The sequence below is a fragment of the Zootoca vivipara genome, chromosome 2 (assembly GCF_965207765.1).
Source record: "Zootoca vivipara chromosome 2, rZooViv2.hap1.1, whole genome shotgun sequence".
Lineage (NCBI taxonomy): Eukaryota > Metazoa > Chordata > Lepidosauria > Squamata > Lacertidae > Zootoca > Zootoca vivipara.
The window spans coordinates 46,166,217-46,187,071 of NC_142584.1; the positions used below are offsets into that span (position 1 = coordinate 46,166,217).

Consider the following 20,855-nt stretch of genomic DNA (forward strand, 5'->3'; position numbering starts at 1 on the left):
ATCAGATTAAAGGCAGAGGCTTGCATCCAGAATTCCCATGAGTGGAGTTCTGCTGGAAGAAGAGGGGGGAAGCAAGTTTTGCCAATTCCTCTTCCCCGCTGCAGCTCCTTCAAAAGCTGTTCTGTAGGATTGGTGACACTTTGCAATGGTGTTGGAGATGCAGGAGAAATAGACTACAGTGGTACCTTGGTTTATGAACACAAACTGAAGCGTTCATAAACTGAAGCGAACTTTCCCATTGAAAGTAATGGAAAGTGGATTAATCCGTTCCAGACGGGTCTGCGGAGTACTCAACCTGAAGCGTACTTTACCCGAAGCATGGGTGTAATTGGTTCCGGAAGTCTGTTCATAAACTGAAGCGTTCATAAACTGAAGCGAACTTTCCCATTGAAAGTAATGGAAAGTGAATTAATCCGTTCCAGATGGGTCCATGGTGTTCGGAAACCGAAAATTCATAAACCGAGGTGTTCATAAACCGAGGTTCCACTGTAATATTGTGAGTGTCCTCTAGTTATTGAGCCCTTCCTTGCACAGAAAGGATACTCTGGGTCCAACCCACATGACTCTCTCTCTCTCTCTCTCTCTCTCTCTCACACACACACACACACACACACACAACTTTTACAGAAATGACAAGCCCATAACAATACAGGAAACACAATATAAACTAGGGGACACTCCAATGGTGGCTAACCCACCACCAACTACAAGCCTTACTAAACAACCCAGCAACAAAAACAGCAGCCACTTGGCCACTGACTAGCTTTGAGAAACTCCTATGGTCTAAACCAGGGGTCCCCAGACTACGCCCCCCGGGCCGGATGCGGCCCAATTGGCCTCCCAATCCGGCCCGCGACGACGCCCGCTGCCGCCGCCCGCTCTTACGGCGCGTGGCGGCGATCTTCAAAATCGCCGAAAATCCTTTGTGCGCATGCGTATGGGCCTCTCCCGACCCAGAAGAGGTCATTTCCGGTGCACTTCCGGGTCGGGGGAGGCCCATACGTATGCGCACAAGCGATTTTCGACGATTTTTTTACGACCACGTGCGTGTGCGCATGCGCACGGGTGCGCACTCCCCCGCCCCCGGCCCGCTGCGCGCGCACTGCCCTGCCCTCCGGCCCGAAGCTTGGTAAGTCTGGGGACCCCTGGTCTAAACCACCATTCAAGTCCATCTCAGCCAAAAGACGAGAAGTCACCCTAAAACATATATACAGACACTAGCACAGACACACCCAGGAACTTCATCTAAATGCTGGAGAGGCTACACCACAATAGGCACCTACCTCCACATGTGGTGGCAATGCCCCAAAGTCCAATCCTTCTGGATATCAGTGCTGCAGGAAATTTACAATATAACAAAACAGGTAATAGAAGCAACTCCAGAACTCACCCTATTAAACATCTTCCAGGACAACAACACACACGCACACTACTGTACAAGGAATTCATAAGTCACCTACTCTCATGCGGCTAGAAATATTATAACTAGACACTGGAAGGACCTATCAGGAGTTAACATAGACCACTGATATCAAAACGTATGGGAAACCGCAACACTAGAAAAGCTAACCAACAAACTCAAACTAGCATGGGGAAAAGCTACGGAGGATGCCTTCACCCCAGTGTGGTTCCCCTTTATTACATACTCAGTACAACAGGACAATGACCTATCCGCCCCAACAGCATACAAATCAATATGGCTAACCTGACCCAACAACTTAGCCTGCTTCCCTCACACAAATAAGCCACACCACTATCAACTAAACATAACCAACCAAGCTCAGGAACCCCTAACGTCTCACAATATCAATAAAAATAAATAAATACACAAACAAAAGGACCTCTCTCCCCTTTCCCCCAACTGCAAGGTGTCTATGACAAAAATGTCTCTCACCAAACATAATCAAACTGTGAAAAAGACTATGAATTGAAAGTGGAGACAATACATGTACCCTTCCCTGTTTAGTTTTTTGTTTTGTAACACAAAACCCCCTATTTTTAGGGGGGGACTTTTGTGTTTCCAAATATTCTGAGAGATTAAAATTCACAAGCATTCCCCTCATATGAAGCCCCAGTAAATGAGCTGCTACTGAATCACAGAATCATAGAACTATGGAGTTGGAAGGGCTCCCACAGGTCATCTAATCCAACCCCCTGCAATGCAGGAATCTCAAGACACAGTTTATCATCAAATTTGTATGTTTGTTGTTTTGAAGTGGTCTTTGTTCCAAGGAAGTCTGAGTCACTAGGCTATTACTTAGGGGTCACCAAGGCCTTTTTTTATGAACTGTGAGCAGCCCATTTCCATCCAAGCTGGTCATAATAAGAACCCTGCAACATGTTCACTTGTTCCCCTTTCCCCTCCACATCAGATTTTCCTTTCCTTAAGTTGTAAGCCTAAGGGCAGGGGCTGTTTTTAAAATATTGATTTATAAGCCACTCTGAGAGTTGTTCTGGCTAAAGAGCTTTGAAAAAAGAACAAATGAAATATAGTAGAGGATACTTTTCCGACATTATGTTTTCGTACAGCCTTAGACAGGGGTTTGTACAGTGGTACCTCAGGTTACAAATGCTTCCGGTTACAGACTCCGCTAACCCAGAAATAGTACCTCAGGTTAAGAACTTTGCTGCAGGATGAGAACAGAAGTTGTGCTCCAGCGGCGCAGCGGCAGCAGGAGGCCCCATTAGCTAAAGTGGTACCTCAGGTTAAGAACAGTTTCAGGTTAAGAACGGACCTCCGGAACGAATTAAGTTCTTAACCAGAGGTACCACTGTATGTTCTTTTCTTCAAAACGTAATTTCAGGTTCAGCCTTAGAAGCTGTTACAATTTTCATACATTATGTAGCAACCTTACATATATTTCATTTTTTTACTTGCAAGGGAATTGTCTGGATGAATAGTACATGTTTCTACTTCCTAATGGACTCATCATCAACAGCAATGCTTTAGGAGCAATTCTGTAGACTTTTCACAAGTGATCCTGAAATTGCTTCTCACATTCCCCATAACTGTAATTTAAAAATAAAACCTGCATTGGCTGGAATATACATAATGGTTTCTAACTCCATTTGCATTGAACGTTAGTACTGAGATGTGCTTTGTTTCAGCATCACTTAAGAAAGCATTTGAAGTTGTAGAATAGTAACAGATATTAGTGTACTTGTGCAAATGTGTGGGAACATGGTGGGAGCCTTCCCACACTCTAAAACATATAATAGGAGAAGCAGCCGTTTGGCTTGTGTACTTACCTGACAAGGTTTTGCAGCTCTGAATAGACCAACCATATTTTTTCCAGTGTGCTTCTAACAGCTTTCACAAGAGGGAGCTATTCACCTACAGTAGTCAAAACACACTGAATCAGTTGAATAAATAAATACTTGAAAACTATGGCAAAACATAAAACCAGTACTGTACCTTGTTTTTAACCCTTGTTTTAAATCATTTTATAGCTTCATTAGAAGTCAACATTTGAGTAAAATCAACAAAGAGCTTTATAGCACATTAAACACTAACAAATTTATTAAAGCTTAAGCTTTTTGTGGGCTACAGTCCACTTCATCAGATGCATAAAGTATCCTGAAATGCAGGAACATATACATGTTGCTGGAGTGTGGGTAAGCAGAAGGAAAAACAATGTAGAAAAGTATGGGTACTGATCATTATTATCAGTCACCCTTCAGCCACAATCTTAACCATGTTTACTCAGAAGTAGAACTCTGAATGCTCTCAGGTAAGTTTGGCTAGGATTGCAGCCTATGTGTGTTAACTGGTTTATCAATGCCTGTGTTATCAACATAATTTTGTTTTTGTCGGGTGGCACTGTGGTTTAAACCACCGAGCCTCTTGGGCTTGCCAATCATAAGGTCGGTAATTCCAATCTGTGCAGCAGGGTGAGCTTCCGTTGCTTTGTTCCAGCTCCTGCCAACCTTGCAGTTCAACAAAAGCATACCAGCACGAGAAGATAAATAGGCATCGCTGCAGCGGGAAGTTAAACGGCATTTCCATGCGCTCTGGCACTCATCATGATGTTCCGTGCACCAGAAGCAGTTTAGTCATGCTGGCCACATGACCCAGGAAAACTGTCTGTGGACAAACACTAGCTCCCTTGGCCTGAAAGCAGAGATGAGCACCGCATCCCACAGTTGAATTCGACTGGACTTAACCATCCAGGGGTCCTTTACCTTTTACCTTTGTGAATTACCAGTTACCTACATAATTGTCACTTTCTCTGTACTTTCTGCATTTTATTTCCCTCTCATTTCTGTTTACAGTCCCTCTACTGACCATACACCTGCAACAAAGGTTGTACTGTATGTGGCACAATAAATTTGTGAAGTGTTTAACATGTAAAAATACACTTTCTTGCAAGAGAATTTAAGATGGTTACTTCTCTGGAGAATATTTTACTGTTTCTTAAATGCAAACAGCTAAATTTTAATTAAATGTCAAGCTGCAAGAAAGATGAGGGCTGCTATCCTACACCCACTTACTTGTAGGTGTAAGCCCAACTGAACTCAGAGAGACCTAATTCTGAATAGACAGTTAAAGCCTTATGCCGTAGGAGAGCTTAGAAAATTTGACTTGGGTGTAATATTTCTACACAGCTCTTAAGAAGCAGGAAAACTGAAGCATAGGGCATTCCTGTGAAGCATAGGGCATTCCTATGCATAGGGCATTCCTAAGAACTGAAGCATAGGGCATTCCTAAGAAGAAGGTCCCACTGAATCAGCAGTTGGAAGGGGCCCAGCCAGCTGTCTGCACAACTCAAAAGTTCAATGGGGATTCCTTCCAGGTGTAGAAGGGCTGTGAGGCGCCTCCACACTGAGGGGGCAAATGCAGCCTTCCACGCCTCTCTACCCAGCCCTTAGGACTCTCCCCAGCTGACACTCTTTCTCCTCAGGCAACGCCTTTCACTGGCCCTGCTCTGCAACCACCTCAGGTGCTTTTGCCTGGCTGGAATGTGTCTTTGAACTGTGATAATGCCTCTTGCTTGCTTGAATGGAGGGTGTGTGTATGTGTAGAAATCTTTAATTGCTACATTGCTGGAATGCAGCCTGCTGTACAAAGGAAAGAATCACACCGGTTGCTCTACCCACTTTTCGCCTTTGGCTTTGCCCACTTTTAGCACGTGGGCCCCACAAAGCTTGCTTGTGAGGGAATGTGGCCCTCAGGCTGAAAAGGGTCCCCCGCCCCTGGAGTATAGGGTTGCAGCCTTGGATACGTTTGGAGACAGCATTTGGCCTAGAACTATGCCTACAATTGCCAACATGCAATCAGACAAATAAATGGATTGCTATTACTGGTGACTGAAAATGTTAAACCAGGAAACAGAGAGAGAGAGAGAGAGAGAGAGAGAGAGAGAGAGAGAGAATTAAAGTGATAGCAAAATTAACTGATGGTATTTGTTGTTGCTGTTGCTGCTGAGTTTAAGGTACTGTCTTTGGAAAGAGGGCAGTGATTTCCATCCAGGCGTTCCATTCATTTGTCAAAGCAAAGCAAAGGCTTTGTAAAAAAATAAAAATAAAATTGATAGGCCTATTGTATCAAGATGCATTATCAATGTGCGGAAGCCAAACTGATACATCCAATTCTCATAAAGTCCAATGAAATTTGCAAGTTACAACACACAATGAAATGCTTGTGTAGGCAGGCTTCTGCATGCTCTGCAAGGCTTTATTTTCTCCTTGTCTGGCTGAAACAGCATGAACAGCTCACATACTGAGCTGCCCATGATGAGCTCAACTTCTTTACTACTTGCTTAATACAAATCTGCTATGCAGACTTGCCTCTACGTTTCGGAAGTAGAGGAGGCCTAGCATCCTTCTGCAACATCACAATCCTATATATGTCTCCTTGAATGTAAGCCCCATTAACTTCAATGTGATTTGCTCCCAGATAAATGTATCTAGGATTGCTACCCAAGTTCTCCTTGGTGTAGCGCATGCTGCTTGCCTTTGGACAGTGTAGCCTTAAATTATTGAACAAACTGCCAACAGAACAGACCACTTGGACTCTGCTTTGATATCTGAAACTTTAGAATAGTATGTTTTATAACACCTTGGAGGTGGGTTCAATTCTTTTCTTCCTTTGCCCCAGCTGTGGATTCTTTAGAAAGCCTGCATATGGAAAACGCCCATGTCAGTATATTTTAGGTATAAATAAGGACACACTGCCCCAGGGAGCAACCCATTTAGAAGCTAATCATCAAAGCCTACTTGTGGCTGAACTTTCACTTACATGAAAAAGAGCCTTTAAAAGGCTTTCACCTGTCTGTATTTCAAGTGCACTATTAATGAACTAGCAACCTTCTCCTGGTATTTTCTAGCTGCATTTTCAAATCAGCAAAGTTCCTTCCTTCCAGCTATAGTTGCTTCTCTTGTTATAGACCGAAAAGATTAGTAACTTGTGAATCTGATTCTCCTGAACAGTTTTTATGCAAACACTGAGCCCAGAAAGGATTGCATTCATATTATTCCTGATGGTAAATGCAAATAAAGCAAATGGCCAGATTAACTGGAGGTTTGCTCAGTACTTTTTGAAAGGTGCTAGAATCCTCAGCAACTAGCTGATCTGCCTAATCAGAAGATTCACTAGACTGGACCACTTTTGAACAGAGGTGAGGAGCTGCATGGCTGAATGTTTCCCCTTCAATATGTACATGAAGAAATAGCTCTTCCTTTTCATGCAGCCTTCTCCCTCATGCTGGCTTTGACCATGAGGAAGATTTCAATCATGCACTCGCCACATGCATTCCAAACACATGCAGTGCCAAGAGAGCTGTGCTAAGTGATTCCTCAGGATCTGTATATTGCTATGGCAGAGAGTTGCAGAGCAAGAGCTTTTCAGTATGATAGCTGGGAAGAACATAGTTCATATTTATGTGGCATTTCCAAAATGACTATTTAGAAAAACACCCACTGACCAATTTATTAATATCTGCACTCAAGGTTGCCACCTCCCTTCCTAACAGAGGTTCCTGCACTTTTAGCAGCTGAGTAGCTTTGAGAAGCTCAGGAAGTGTAGCTACACACATAATCAGGAAGCACCTACTGAATTCAGGGTACAACCAATATTTTCCAGTCCAGCAGGTATGCTCTTCTGTGAAACGATTGTCTTCTTTGTGGGGGACCCTGTGCTGTTTTGTGCTCTGCTATGGCATATAACATTTGAGATACTTGAATTATTTCCTGGATTGAATTATGAGATGGCTTTTAAGAAAATGTGTATGGGTAATGAAAGAATTAAGTGGAAAGAGTTTTGTTGTTCTTATCTTGTTCCTTCTATCATGGGCATTTCATACCTCTGGTTTGTCTTGTATTGTTGCATTTCTAGGACAGTTTATATATTTTCTGCATTGGGATGGAAACTTTGCCCACCTTCTCAAAGCCTGGCAACCCTCAAGTCGGAAGGAACTGCATCATAGCCCCACCCATGTAGTTCCTGCATACAAACTTTACTAGAGAAACATGGAAGAAGCTGCAGGTGACCTTTGGCGTTGCTGATGATACTTTATTGAAGTATCTTAAACCAATGTTCCAATGACTGTAAATTCCCCAGGATTCAGATGAGGAAAGAAGAGACTTGGTTATCCTATATAATAATATGCAAATGTCTCTGCGTCCAGTCCCTGTGTCCCTATGTCCGCGCTACTGCGCATGTGCCCCACGGACACAGGGATTGGACGCAGAGACACGAGGCATTCGGCTCCCTCCCCTTACCAGCTCCAGGCTTGGGCTCCTTTCCAGCCTCTTCACTCCAGCCACAGGCGACAAATGTGCGGCCACCTCCTCAGCTCCTCTTTCGGAGCACCGGCGCCCAAGTGGAGCAACGTGCGGGGGGAGGAGGAGCGGGAGACGGCCACAAATTCGGTCAAAAGATGGAGGCAGAAAGAACCGCTCGGCCTCAGTGGCGGCATCAGCAGCATCCCCCGGCCGCCTTTCAGACTACGCTTCCCAGCAGCAATTAAAAACTAATGAGGGCGGTTGGCGGGCTAGTGTTGGTGGTGGGCCAGCCACATTCCTGGCTAGCGAGGCCGCCACAAGTGTTTTCCCTCCCGCTCTCTCCCTTCCTATCTCTCTCCCCTTCGAAACCTCCCCCCCGCCCGAGGAGAAATGCTGCCTGGGTTCACCCGCAGGGGGGCTGGGCCTACAGTTCGAGTCCGCCTCAGGCTGGCCGAGGGAGGCGGGCGAGGGGCTGAACTGATTCCCCCCCCCCGGTTTGCCTGACGAGAAGCGCTGCGCTGTCCCCGCCCTCTTTGGCAACGGGTAGCAGCCTCTGTTTCTGGGCTCCCTCGGGGAAGGAGCGAGCCGATGCAAGCAACTCCCTTCCTCCCTCGGCTCAATCTCACCCGGCACCTGTTGCTGGAGCGCTTTCCCATTTCCTCCAGCTGCTCCCTAAAGCGTATTCCGGCAGGTGCGTCGCCTCTGCCCCTACAAAAAAGGACCCACATATTTTAATGAATGAATGAATGAGCCCCCCCCCCCAAAAAAGGCGGTTTTGCCTGTGAGCGCAGCCCGATCCTGTCACTGTTCTAGCACCTGTTAATTTAACGGGCTTCAGGATACTAAATAAATGATTTGCATTGTGGTAAATTATTTGCGATATAATGATGCAGTTTTAACATTGAGGCAACAATTTCTACCACAATCACAAAAAAGGGGCATGAAATTTTACAGGCGGAAATAAGTATGTGTGTGTGGTGTGTGTGTGTGTGCATACACACACACAGCAATGTTCTGGTTGGTTTTTAATATAACAAAGAACAATGTACAATTTCTTTCCATAATTAGTCAAGTTATACTCCAAACTCCCTGGTACCCCATTTGTTTGCCTCAAGCCTCTAAAATTCCTTACAAACATATTTAATTAAATTTTAAAGTGAAAGGGTTGTTACTTCTGTTTGGGAGTGAAGTAATCCTTTTTTGTCAAGCAGAAATTCAACTGGTAGTGCTTTTCCTAACATGTAAAGACCAGGGCAGTAGGCAGACTTCAGGCTTTCAAAGTCCACTTTGTTTTCTACTATAACCTTCAGATCTGCGAGGAGTTGGGTACAAAAGATATATTCTTAAGATTCAAGAATTCCAAGCCCAATTGTTTGTCTTGACTACCAGAAATGAACAGAGTCCACAGTCCTTCAACACACAAAATCCAGTACTGGCTATCCAAAAATTTCTTCATTAAAGTAGTGTGATACACAGTAGACAGATTGCTTATCTACTGTAAATTATTCAGAAATCTATCCTCAAATCCCTTATGCCTAACCCAGAAGTAGACAAAATAAAAAGAAAAACTTCACCCCTTGAATTTCTGTTTAACAGAGTTTTTTAAAGGTACAAGAATCCTTTCTGAGAGATAAAACTATAGCAAGCCTATTCTTACGGTAGGTTCAAAAGATATTTAGCAATGGATTTTTTTTTTTAAATCCCTGATTTCCTTCTGCCTAAAGGCAGCATGCTGGTAAAATATTTTCTGTCTCTGTTAACCTCTGGCTTACCTTGGTGTAAGCCCCACTGAACCCAGTGGGAATCACTTCTGAGTTGAGCAACACAGGATTGTGTTGTTAGCAAGATATATTTTCCTTACCAAATACATGGTTTCCAGAAGAAATGTGAAAGGCTTACAGCGTGATTCTAAGAACATTTGCTTACGTACTCCATAGTTTGTGTGCAGGGCAGCAGCCCCTATAGTTTAAAATATGGACATTCCTAAACAGGGAAATCATAAATATTCCTAAACTGCAGATCTCTTTGGTAGTTTAAGAGCATTAACAACAGAATATACACATTTGCTTGTCTCTGCATTCATTATGTTGTACTTGCATTTGAGGAAGACTATCTCTCTCATTGCATCAACTTACGTGCAAGTGATTTTCAGGTTTCTTCATGTCAATCATACTAGTGGAAAATTCCTCCATTCATTTAAAAAGATAAACAGTTGTAACTTTCAAATTTGGTTAATGTGACATCTATTACTGGCTTGGGCTGTCAGCATTCCAAAAAAGGGATATCACCCTGATCTCCAGCCTATCAGGATGCACTAGGCTGAGCCTTGGAAGGGAAACCTAAACATTACAGGTGTATAAGTACCAGAGCTAGCCAGCACAGATGATGCACCTGTCTCAGGGAAAGGAGTAACACAGGTGTGTTGAAACTTGGTCAACTGCCAGAGCTAGATTATGAGCTCATTTGATCCACAGATACACTCACCACACCGCTGCAGCCCGCAATTTCCTAACATTGGGCAGGAGCCTCCTGAAATGAATATCTACTATGAAAATTTATTTCATCCACAGAATATTCCTAGTCCACAGAGGCCTACAAACTTTGAAACAGGGGACTACAATGCTACACCCAACCCTTACTTGTGGTTAAATGGACCTTCCATTAACAGTCCACCTTACCTACCGGGAACCAATGGCAGCCCATACATCCCACCAGCCTATGGGATGCAAAGGCAGTTCTTGCCTAACATGCACGGCTTGCCAGGGAATGAAATGGGCTGGCTCCCAATGCCTTCTCAAGAAGAGCTGATGAAGCTGGTCAGGCCACCTTATTCCTATTCTGCGCTCATTGCCATGGCCATCCACGGAGCCCCGGACAAGAGACTGACCCTCAGTCAAATCTATCAGTATGTTGCTGACAACTTCCCATTCTACAACAAAAGCAAAGCTGGTTGGCAGAATTCCATACGGCACAACTTGTCTCTCAATGACTGCTTCAAGAAGGTGCCCCGGGATGAAGATGACCCAGGTAAGAAGACTTTTAAATAATAATTTCACCCCTCAGGCTCCCTTAAGAGGACAATCGCCCATAGGTTCCCCAAGGTATCTAGTAGGCTAAATGTGATTCTGATCCAGTTTCCAGCAAAGCAGAGGCAGAGTCCTATGAAACCTTGAATGGTAGCTATGCTATTTGTCCTCTCCTTCACCACTTGATAATCCTAAAATACTCCCCAATACCTGTTTGTTTGGTTACCACCAAGGAAATAAAGTTATTGGGGTGCCAGGGTGTGGGAGAAAAAATTGTTTGCTTTTTGAATTTGGTGATGTGTCTAAAATAATTTTTTTGTAAGATTCTACATTCCCTATTTTCTATAGGCTCCCTCCCTTCCAAATTGCCATTCATAGCAGCAATTGAATACCCTTAGTAGGTTTGTCAACTTCTTCATTGACCCTTGATCCTATGACTTTAACAGACATTGGCAATTGATAATCTTTTCCGTGCTGTGAAATTCTTTCCTTGCTGATTAAAGATCACACAAGCAACCAGGGCTGGTTTTTGGGGGGCGGGGGTGTCTGGTCCATAGGTGGCATAGAATTCATTAGTTCCTTTGCCTTGATTATAAAAATACGAGCTGTTTTTTTAAGGAACTCACTTTCAGGGCTGATTTCCTGTTGGGTGTTACTGGGGGACACAATCACTCTGCCTGCTTGCTGTCTTGCCTGAGGGAAATAGTGCCTTGTCTCAGTAAAATCTGCTGATGTTAATGAAGGGTTTGTAAAGTGTTTTTTGGGGGGAGGGGGAGTGGAGTGGGCTATTAGGACTGAAATACGAAGTTGCATTGAAGTAAAAGTTCAGCTTAAGTTTACCTAAAGAAAGCCTGGGCAGGGGGTGGTTATAAGGATCTGGACAGATTTGAACACAAGCAGAGAATCTCTGTCTTTCTTAAAGGGTGTTTCTCAATGTGTTGCTTTTTCTGAATCCAAGCCAGAATAAGCCCTGAGAACCATCTCTTTGTTGGCTGTGATTTATATTTACATTCTGCTGCTCTTGTTCTAACAGGGAAGGGCAATTACTGGACTCTGGATCCGAACTGTGAGAAGATGTTTGACAATGGAAACTTTCGGCGGAAGAGGAAGAAGAAGTCTGACTGCAGCGCCAGCACAGCGTCTCTTGCTTCTGACAAATCGGAGGACAGCGCCTTAACTGGCAGCCCCAAGGCGGCGGCAGAGCACCAAGACATGCTGGAGAACTCATCTTCTGGAACAGAGAACTCCCCTGACAAGAGATCTTCTCCACCACCATCGTCCACCACTCCCTGCCTCAACAACTTCCTGTCCAGCATGACAGCTTATGTGAATGGGTCCAATTCAGTCAGCCGCTCAGTGGCCCTAGGACTTGGCACCGATGCTGGTGACAAAATGGGACAGAACGTGGTAGGCTTCAACTCATACACCCCTCTTGCCAACATCTCCAGCCATGGCAGTGGAGAGCCATGGTCCAATTCCATGTCCTCTGGTCATCTTGGCTATGGCAGCTCAGTTCTCAACCAGTTCAACAGCAGCTTTTACAACAGTCTTGCTGCAAATAATACTCTATATTCCAGAGAGGGAACTGAGGTGTAAACAGAGGAAGGTCTTGTGAAAAGAGGGGAAAGTGTAAGGATACAGGGAGAGAAAATTTTGTCGGGAAAGGTGCTTCACATTAGACCCCTCACTTCTTTCGATTTATGTTAAGATACACCAAAAGGGTATCTCTGTCACGGCCAATGTTTTCAGGTAGTGGTATTCATAGACCACAGAGGCTTCAAGCTGCACTGTACAGCCATGATTAACAGCAGACTTCCGCTTGTCTTAGGATCTGTACAGGACAGCATTTCATTTTTAACTCCATAGTAATCACTGCTTCAATACTTTCTGCCATTAAAACAGAATGGAATCATCACTTTACACCTAAGACTGCCTTGGAAAAGCTACCCTTCTGTTGCTTGGTCACCATACAAAGGGGGGGAAATGACTAAAGCTTCATGAAATGGTCTTGATTCTGCTTTCTTGCTTAACTGAAAACATAAGGCATGATCCGGTCATTGGCAAATATTTTTAAATCTCATTTATTTTCCATTGGAGAGCTGATGATTCTCCTCAGCTGAAACCAATGGGATTTAAAAGCACTTAACATTGACCGAATCATGTCCATGAGATCTGCTACTTTCTTCAGAATATGTACATGCATTCTGATGGTTCTGTGAAACATGATATAACAACACTTAATGGGGGAAAGTGTAACAAAGGGTAGGAAGTACTAGAAACTTCTATTCCTTCTTAATAAAATGTGTATTTAAAAGCCTGGCCTTTAATCTTTTATGTTTACAGATGTGAGGGTAAAAAGATTTCAGAACAGGAATTGATAGTTTGGGTCTGTTTCAAAACCCATTACCACTACTGGTATTTAATAAATAAATCTAAAACTCAGTTTGCAGCCATGGTTAGTCCAGGTAGCCAACCTGACATAGAAGTTGTCACTGATTATTTTGTTGTGTAGGTTGCAAATGTGTGAGCTTAAGGACAAAATATGATTGCTGCACAATGCTGTTAAAACAAGACAATGTATCTAAATCCTAGCATGGTGTTTGTGTGGAAAGGTAAAATTTCTATGTACTCGCCAAGTTTCAACACTGCTATTTTATGACAACCTAAGAATCTTTCATGTTGGTTGCTAGTGCATTTTCCAAGGGGGAAAAAGAAGTCTTTTTATTTTACAGTTCTTAAACAATCTCTGTCCACGGTATTAACACAAAGAGGGCATTCTTTTTTTTTTAACCTGAAGGTTAATTTATGTACACCTTTCTTATACAATACTGTAAAGCATAAACTTGGGGCAGTTTTGCAGTGCAATCCTGTACATGTTTACTCATAGGTAAGTCGCATTAAGTTCAATGGGCTTTACTCTGAGATAAGTGGGTAAAGGATTGCAACCCTAACAAATGCTCTCTGGCAAGGTTGCCAAGGGGACCTTTATGTATTATGACGACAAAGAAAACACTGTCGCTTGATATTTTTATTCTGCATATTTTGGTTACAGTTTCATTAAGGGCACATGCAGGGAAGTATTTTTTAATAAAATATTTGTTTGTAAAAACTGTGTGTATTGTTTGACAGTAACTGCCAAAACAAATAAGAACAAAATGGATTATTGTGATGTTCTTCTGACAACAGCTCAAGATCTGGAGATTTAACTTTCTGCAGGCTGGTGGGGGTGGGGAACTAGCACAACAAATTCTTACTCAAAGGGGCGAACATGGCAACATTTGCTTGCCTGCTCTTTAATATCAGTGAGCTACATGCCCTGATCACAAAGTAACACCTACAAAGCATGACACAAATGTCAAATGGGTCAGCTATAGTTATCACATACCACTTCCCAAACTGAAAGGCCAGTATTAAGTTGCATACAAAAAAGTGACACAAATTGCCTAACTAGTGAAAGAGGGAAATACGTAATGATGATCCAGCTAAATTAAAATAGTCCTGATTACAATGGAACAGAGTCAACAGCATGGCCTTCCAGTGGAGTACGATTTGGCTGCACCAAGCTCAAAATCTGTCTCTGGGCGAACTTGTGGCAATGTCTGTTTATGAGTAAATATAATGTGTTTTATGCAATATAGTAGTAATAAATAATTATTATTATTATTATTATTATTATTATTATTATTTATTATTTATACCCTGCCCATCTGGGTGGGTTTCCCCAGCCACTCTGGGCGGCTTCCAACAAAATACTAAACTACAGTAGTCCATCAAACATTAAAAACTTCCCTAAACAGGGCTGCCTTCAGAGGTCTTCTTCCAGACATCTGGGAGCGATTTGCACAAGCAGAACTTCTACTTGTGCAATGGGACTTCCTCCCTGCCCGCTGCACACACAGAAGCCATTCTGCTGCCATTCTGCTTGCTCCCTTATTTAGCTGAGTACTGCCTGTCCGGCAGAATACTGACTTAACTTGCTGCAGACATAAAGACTCCCTCTTAGCCACAGAGAGCTTTTTTATCAAACAGAGGGATCCCACTGGAGGAGAAAGGAGAGGCTGACAAGACTACTGGCAATCTCCTTCCCCCTGCAGCCCCCAGCACAAGCTCCCACCCCTGGTCCAGAAGGTTCCCCAGCCCTCTGGAACAATGGAAGAGTGTTGCTTGAGGCTACAGAGGGAAGGGGAATTATCAAAAGACAGCCTCCACTCCCTCAGCCACTGGGAGCAAAGTCTGAATCCCGTCCATTATGTGAATGAGTTGGTCTACTGTAAGTTGCCTTGAACACTGTGAGAAGCTGGGGGTTTATTACAGTCCTGCCTGAGGGTGCGTGGGTGGGTGGGGAACAATAACTTTAGTCAACTATTTACATATAGCGTAAAGTGTGAACGTGCATTAATCCACATGTCTGAAAAATGAAAGCATGCAGAAAGGAAATGTGAATGTTTTATGCAATAGAAGCAGTTAAAAAAACCAAAACCCTGCCATACTGCTTAAGATTTTCCCACTTGAAATCTGAGATTTTCCATCTGTCAAAGCAAAGTACTTATGGGACATCTGTGTTTGGGTTTGGAGTAATCTGGGGACATAATGGCTATCCTGCATTACTTTACCCTCATGTCCCTGGTACACTGATATCCTGCAGTATTGGCTCCAATGGTCCCTCTTAATGCCGCATATGCAACCTACATTTAAAGAAGAAGAAGAGTTTGGATTTGATATCCTGCTTTATCACTACCGAAGGAGTCTCAAAACAGCTAACATTCTCCTTTCCCTTCCTCTGCCACAACAAACACTCTGTGAGGTGGGTGGGGCTGAGAGACTTCAGAGAAGTGTGACTAGTCCAAGGTCACCCAGCAGCTGCATGTGGAAGAGCGGAGACGCGAACCCAGTTCACCAGATTACAAGTCTACCGCTCCTACCCACTACACCACACTGGCTTTAAAGCACATTCTCCCCCCTCAAAGAATCCTGGGAACTGCAGTTTGTTAAGGAGGCTGGCAACTGTAGGCAGGGGGATGTGCTTTTAACGTAGGGTGTGTACAGGAAATGCCAGCTGAGAACGCTCTCATGTTGCCTCAGATTTTCCTGTGTGCTTTGTGGAAATTAAGATTGGCAGCAAGCCTTTGCTGGGTTTTTTTTGGGGGGGGGGTCTGGTGGATGACTGACCCAGCCATGTGCTGGAGCTGGCCTTGTTCATGCTCATGCACATGCTCAGCTCAGAGCCTAGTGGGAAAGCAACCAGTGGTCCAGGCCTACCAAAGCCAGGGCAGGGAGCAGTGAAATGGGCCTACACGGAGTTCCATGGTCTTCTGCAGTAGTTTGCTTTCTCTGCCAATCTGCTTGTGCAAGGATGTGAGTAGTGGGATGGAGCATAAAAAGGAGAACAACGTAGAAGATGAACAAGTGCTCTGGAGAGCTCACCCACCTGCAGTGCCCTTTTCCTGCTGCCCTTCTAGGCAATGTGAAAAGTATTGCCATGAATCCTACCATGAGGGGCATGGTAAATAAAGTGTGCCCGAATGGTCCATGAAATCAACCATCACTACTGCTCTAAACATCGGGAAGAACTTTCTGACAAAAAGAGCATTTCAGCAGTGGAATGGTCTCCCTCAGTAGGCTGTGGGCTCCCCTTCATTGGAGAATTTTAAGCGGAGGTTCAATAGCCATCTGTCATGGGTGCTTTAGTTAAGATTCCTGCATTGCAGGGGTTTGGACTAGATGACCCTCTGAATCCCTTCCAACTTTACAATTCTATGATTCTGGGAGGGAGAGGAATACAGTGGTACATCGGGTTACAAACTTAATTCGTTCTGGAGGTCCATTCTTAACCTGAAACTGTTCTTAACCTGAGGTACCACTTTAGCTAATGGGGCCTCCCGCTGCCGCCGCGCAATTTCTGTTCTCATCCTGAAGCAAAGTTCTTAAACTGAGGTACTATTTCTGGGTTAGTGGAGTCTGTAACCTGAAGCATCTGTAACCCAAGGTACCACTGTATAGTGGCATCAGTTCTGCTTCCCTCAGGGGCAGCTTTTGGTAATGAATCACAGGAGCACCTCTGAGAAAGATGCTCTAATAGTTCATATTGCCTCAGTCAAGTATTCCTGAACATTTTTTTACATACCATCATAATAACATGCTCAAATTGTGCATGAGTGAGTTCCGATATATGTATTCACAGATGGTTAAAGGGTAACCCAAGGTGGGTAGGGTGAAGGTGCATTGTAGCTAATGGAATAAGGTATAAATCTCTAGATTTACTTTCTACATAGCACTTCTAATTTACATTTTTAAAACAAGTTCTGCTCGGCCTTACAATTGTACAGCTGGGAGGGATCCTGGGGGTCATCTAGTCCAACCCCTTGCAATGTAGGAATCCAGTCCACAGTCACCCCTAAGTGGGCTCAAGCCACCAACCTTCTGGTTAATAGCAAGATGCACTGACTCATCAAGCCACCTTATGAACTAAGACACAGTTATTTCCATTCTACTCTCAGTGCTAACTTGTCAAAGCAGATCTGGAATTTGAATTCATGTCTCCAAATGCAAATCCAACTTTTGATCTACTGCAAAACTTATCTCTTTTCTCAAGTGTTACAAGTTTTAGAAAGGCAAGCTCTTTGTCCAAAGCTTCATAACAAACATGCCAGTCCTTCATGCAGTGTGGCCAAAGATTCAGGGTGCACTCTGACACACGGAATGTTGTGTTAGTTTCCCTGATTAGAATATTAGTGCTTCTCTCTTGTTTGCTAATGTTCGTTTTCCACTGAGTACCTGCGACATTATGGAACTGTGGCTATTTGATTGCTATACCAGGAAGTTGTGCTAAATTTCATTCACAACGGTGGGTATGGTGTGGTACAACAAATGTTGTTGGATGATGTTGCTACTTCGCCACCCTTTCTGTACACGTGTGTTTCCTTCTGAAAGCAGTAGGAAAGAACTGTACATGGCCGCAAATTTTGTCATTTTACTGCCACGATTTTCTGGGTTAAGGGAATCGAATAACATGGAAGTGAGCCCTTAGAGAGAACTGGCTTTTACGTCATGTGAAGCCTGAAATATAATGCGGAAATTAACATTTAGGGAAACATCAGGGAAATGGAATAAAGTGCTGTGTGAATGCAGCCTCAGATAGTGCTTAGTCAACAAATTCTTACTTAGAGGGTTATAAAGCATATGCAGAATTACTTCGTTACTGACCCAGACCAGTGCTAATCCCTAGCTTTTGTTTGACTTTTACGTCATGACCTTCCAGCTTCAACTAATCCAACACACACAGGTGTTGGGTATTGGCAGGTGTTGAGCAGTCAAGGTCTATGTACCCTTTCACCTCTCTTTTTTAGTCTGAGGAGGAGGAAGTCTCTAAGCAAGTAGGAAAGATCACCAGGAAGCATTATGTCAAGGAAGGTTGTCAGGCAAAGAAATCTTTTCCACTTGAATCTGTGCACAAACTAATTGGCACACTATCCTCCTCCCTGAAAGAACCTGTCACGTCAAGCAAATGTACAGAAGGTACTTGTTCAAATGAGCTCTCATGGAATATTCAGAACTAGTGATTTCTGTGCCAACAGTTTAGGACTTGGACAGCTTTCATTTGGGTTTGGTGTATTGTTTTGAAATGCTTAGGTTGATATACAACACCTGAAGACTTAAATCAGGGCTGTGAATCTCCCTGTTGGACTCTCAAGTCCCAACATCTCATTGGCCATGCTAGCTGTGGCTGATGGGAGCTGGAGTCCAGCAACAACTGGAGGGCCACAGGTTTCCCATCCCAGGTGTGTGCTATTTTTTTTTTTAAATTATATTTTATTGATTTTACACACAAGGACAACATATATAACAAATTAATTCCCTCCCTCCACCACCCCCCACGGGCCCTCTTCTGCCACTAGAGCCACCCATGCGCGGCGAATCGACGGAGACAATCCATTTTATAGTTGGGTTTATCCCCACCCCCCTCCCCACCCCTCAGAGCCCTCCCCTGCCACCAGAGAGCCCCAAGAGCCTGGGGAGGGTAAGGGAGGGTATCCTCCCAACTATTTTCCGTGCCTGTCCTGTAGGAAAAAAAAATGAAAAATAGAAAAAAGAGAAAAAGAAAGAAGAAAAAAGGAAAAAGAAAAAATACCTTATTAAATCTTTATCCATAATCATTGTTTTTCTGGCTTCCCCTACCTCCCCCCTACCCCGGTCTTCATATTAATTCTCCTTTACCAGTTTTCTAATATTTTACTATATTAATCTTTTTTTTTTTATTCCTCTCAAAACTTCCATCCTTACTAATCATTTCATACCGTCTTGATTTTACCTATTCCAAATCTAATTTCCTCCCTAGCCTAATTTTTCCCTCCAAAAACCTCCATAAATTTTAGACCAATTTTCCTACTAAGTTTCAATTCCATAATTAACTATCCTCAATACGCCTTCCCCTCCTCTTTTCCCAGCTACCCCCCTCCATCACAGCAAGCTTCGTAGTCTTCAGACCAGTTTTCAATCCTGTTAATCAATCCTATTAATCAAATGTCCAATTTTCCTTCAACCCACCCCCTTTTTCCAATGTTTTACAGTCCAATCATCCTTGTACCCCCCCTGGGTTTTTCCTCTTCTTTGACTGTTCTTTTCCTTGTGTTTATTCTGTAAATCCACCATATCCTGTCTTTCCCCCCACAAAGGAGGGATATTCCTCCAACCGTCTTCCAATACCAAATTGTCTTTTCCTTCGTGTTGTACTTCCTTTTCATTTGTGCTGTCCCTGTCACAGTCGCTATCATTGTCCTTCAGTTCAATTTCCGTATTGTCTCCGACAGAAAAGTCGCTATTTCTATCCACCATCTGCGGTTGTTGCATTGTCTCCTGCGATTGTGCTTCTTCATAGTACCTTCCAGTAGTCATTTCCCACAAGATTCTCAAAACATTTTGTTGGAACCCAGCTGAGTACTCTTTTGTTGACATTTTTTCAATCCTTCCAAGGTCAGTGTCCGTTTTGGGGGAGCGGGAAATGGTCGCTGTTTATTTTTCCAACCCCATTTTAACAAACTGGCTGCAATATAAGTTCTCAAAATCAAACAGATGTTTTAAATATAAGTTCCAAAAAGTTCATAATAAATTCTTTTCTTTCTTTCTTTCTTTTCCTCTAAATACTTAATATACTTGCTGATCTGTCAGGCTGCTGGCTCCGAGGAAGGGATAGGTTTTCTCAGCTTTATTTCCACATTTTGCAGGGAGTTTTAATCCGCACACTGTTTCTCCCCTTTTGCCCTGCTTTCAGGGGAGAACTCTCCTTTCTCTTAAAGTCTTTGAAGGAGTCTTTATAAATAAATCTTCAAATCAAGGCTTGGGTCCCTTTTTAACTGGGTCATGTAGATACCGGTGGGAGGAGGTGGCTTCCGTTTCTTTTTTTCCTTCCTCCCGGTGCCGAAATAAAATCAAATAATATATTTTCGAATTCTTACTTACAGTCTTTATTTTAAATTTCTTCTTTGGAAGAATCCAGCGCTCTCCGCCTCCGGCTCGGAGCTTCCCTCCGCCAGGGTAACGCTGACACTCAAAATGGCCCCCGCGACTTCCACCCTCCTCGCCCCGGGGCTCTTACTAGAGCTTACTGGAGAGTTGGGGAGTCCGAATTTGGGGCACCGCTGAGTAAATTCGCCCCAGGGACGCTCGACCCTGGGTTCAAAGGGGCGCAGAGTCGCTCTCTCTGCCCTCCCCCCCCCCAGCGAAGGCGGGCCGTCTCGGACGCGAGACAAAACCCCGCCGATCGGCGCTAGCGCTGGACCGGAAGCCTAGGTGTGTGCTATTACAGCTCATGTCTGCACTTCTTGGTAGCCTGCTAATATGCTTCTAAACAAATCTGGAACTTTTTCATTTTAACCATAATTATTATGGCATAGGCTGTATATTGCTAGCTCTCAAGCTTGTGTTTGTTTTAAAATTATGCTTGTTCCAAAGGATTTACTAGAATACATGCTCATTTATCTGCTGAGAATATTGGGACTTGTAAGGGCTCCAGTGCTCTCTCCTGTTCACAGAGGCAAACATTAAACATTTAATAACCTTGATCTTGGTCTGGAAGCTGCAACTGCTGCAAGATGCTTGACTGCACTGGGG

The 20,855-nt window shown here is 43.6% G+C and overlaps 2 protein-coding genes and 1 long non-coding RNA gene across 4 annotated transcripts in view; 1 reads left to right on the forward strand and 2 right to left on the reverse strand.

Moving 5' to 3' along the window:
• LOC148686832 (uncharacterized) overlaps nucleotides 1–10,073 on the reverse strand; it is a 28,454-nt gene extending 18,381 nt beyond the window's left edge. Inside the window, exons 1-2 of one of the 2 annotated variants that reach the window (XR_015948088.1) lie at nucleotides 8,130–8,394; nucleotides 3,250–3,334 (exon numbers count right to left, since the gene is read on the reverse strand). This is a non-coding gene — a long non-coding RNA (uncharacterized LOC148686832). Of the gene's footprint in view, nucleotides 1–3,249; nucleotides 3,335–8,129; nucleotides 8,395–9,857 lie in introns of those variants that run through there. The other variant, XR_015948089.1, reaches the window with a different exon arrangement.
• The window catches only part of KCNMB1 (potassium calcium-activated channel subfamily M regulatory beta subunit 1), a 353,074-nt gene that overhangs the window by 118,440 nt on the left and 213,779 nt on the right, over nucleotides 1–20,855 (reverse strand). The window lies entirely within an intron of this gene.
• On the forward strand, nucleotides 10,101–13,857 carry FOXI1 (forkhead box I1). Its single transcript, XM_035107996.3, has 2 exons — nucleotides 10,101–10,749; nucleotides 11,782–13,857. The coding sequence occupies exons 1-2, from the start codon at nucleotides 10,176–10,178 to the stop codon at nucleotides 12,342–12,344; spliced, it is 1,137 nt and encodes a 378-aa protein (XP_034963887.1). The 5' UTR covers nucleotides 10,101–10,175; the 3' UTR covers nucleotides 12,345–13,857.

What these genes read in the sequence shown, in the direction of transcription:
- FOXI1 (XM_035107996.3), top strand. Translation starts at nt 10,176, where the DNA reads ATGAGCTCATTTGATCCACAGATACACTCACCACACCGCTGCAGCCCG. An exon ending in CCGGGATGAAGATGACCCAG is followed by an intron (nt 10,750 to 11,781) that starts GTAAGAAGACTT and finishes TTGTTCTAACAG; the next exon opens with GGAAGGGCAATTACTGGACT.